Source organism: Rhagoletis zephyria, unplaced genomic scaffold, assembly GCF_001687245.7.
Source record: "Rhagoletis zephyria isolate East Lansing unplaced genomic scaffold, Rhagoletis_zephyria_1.1 Rzeph_scaffold_75883, whole genome shotgun sequence".
Lineage (NCBI taxonomy): Eukaryota > Metazoa > Arthropoda > Insecta > Diptera > Tephritidae > Rhagoletis > Rhagoletis zephyria.
In genome coordinates, this window is record NW_016232932.1 from 1 (window position 1) to 1,196 (window position 1,196).

At 36.0% G+C, this 1,196-nt stretch overlaps 1 protein-coding gene across 1 annotated transcript; it reads right to left on the minus strand.

The window, feature by feature from the left end:
• Nucleotides 1-578: 578 nt before the first annotated feature.
• On the minus strand, nt 579-1,136 carry LOC108357372 (uncharacterized; the record flags this gene model as incomplete). The annotated part of the gene is made up of 1 exon (XM_017608459.1): nt 579-1,136. A coding segment is annotated over one exon (489 nt), but the record flags the coding sequence as incomplete, so codon positions are not given.
• Between the last annotated feature and the right edge of the window lie 60 nt (nt 1,137-1,196).

The following is a 1,196-nucleotide window of genomic DNA, read 5'->3' on the forward strand; positions in this document are numbered from 1 at the left end:
CCTGCATCATGGAGCGTATCCGTAAGAAGATTTCTAACGCGGCTGGTTGAAGGTTTTATTTCCGCCTAACGTGTGGTCTCGACCCACGACTCACAGCCGGGCTTCTTTCGCGTTTCTTACCAATCTAGGTCGTTCATGTTGGGCTTTGGGTGAGCACACACATATATCTATAACTAAAGACAGTATCACTGGGCTACTGTAACTCTACATGCATACGTAATTCTTAATTCTATATCACAGAGCGGTCTAGGTCAATACATGTATCCAAAATATCACAGATGGAAATATGTATAACTATAGGCATAAAAAAAGGATATCACAGTAAATCGAATAAATAAATATATAAATAATTACAACGTATGGTCAAGATAGGAAACTAAGTAGATTTAAAAATAATACCATTAATAAATAATAAAATAAATAAATACATAAATAATTAAAATATCACAGAGATTATAAATTCGTAGTCGAGTAGTAGGTAAATAAATAAATAAATAAATAAATAATCACACAAATATAGTCAAGTATAAAAATAAATAAAAAATATAAAAATAAATAAATAACTAAATAAATAACATGGAAACATAGAACATCTAGCCGAAAAATAAACACTTAACACTTGACACAGAACTACATGAAACAAAAATTTACCTAGCAAAAATATCTTTAGCGTGGTATATGCCGATCTTTTTCCCACTATTATCGCCAAGCTCATACATGGAATTGCCAATGGCCTTTAATACTATACATTTAACTTGCTTTGGCGCTAACTTGGCGTTGTAATTTTCTACTTGTGAGCTTTGTTTAAAGTTTCGGCGATATACCACTTGTCCAATTTGAAACTTAACATCCCTACTCCTCGTATTATAAACCTTCTCGCTTCTCTCATGGGCTAACTTCAGCTCTTTCAAAATCTTATTTCGTAGAAGTTCTAATCGATCGCTTGCTGCCTCCACCTCGCAATCCCCGTCTCTCAAGGCGCCCAGCTTTCGGTATAGCTCGTATGATGCAGCATGCTGTATCATAGGCATACCGAAAGTGGCATAATACGGCGAGGTATTGATTGACGAGTATACCACGCTGCGGATTGCGAAGGCAGCATCACTGACATGTCTGTCCCAGTTTCTTTGGTTTTCCTTTATAATTATAATAATTTGTAACACCGATCGGTTCACCCTCTCGGCGGCATTACCCTG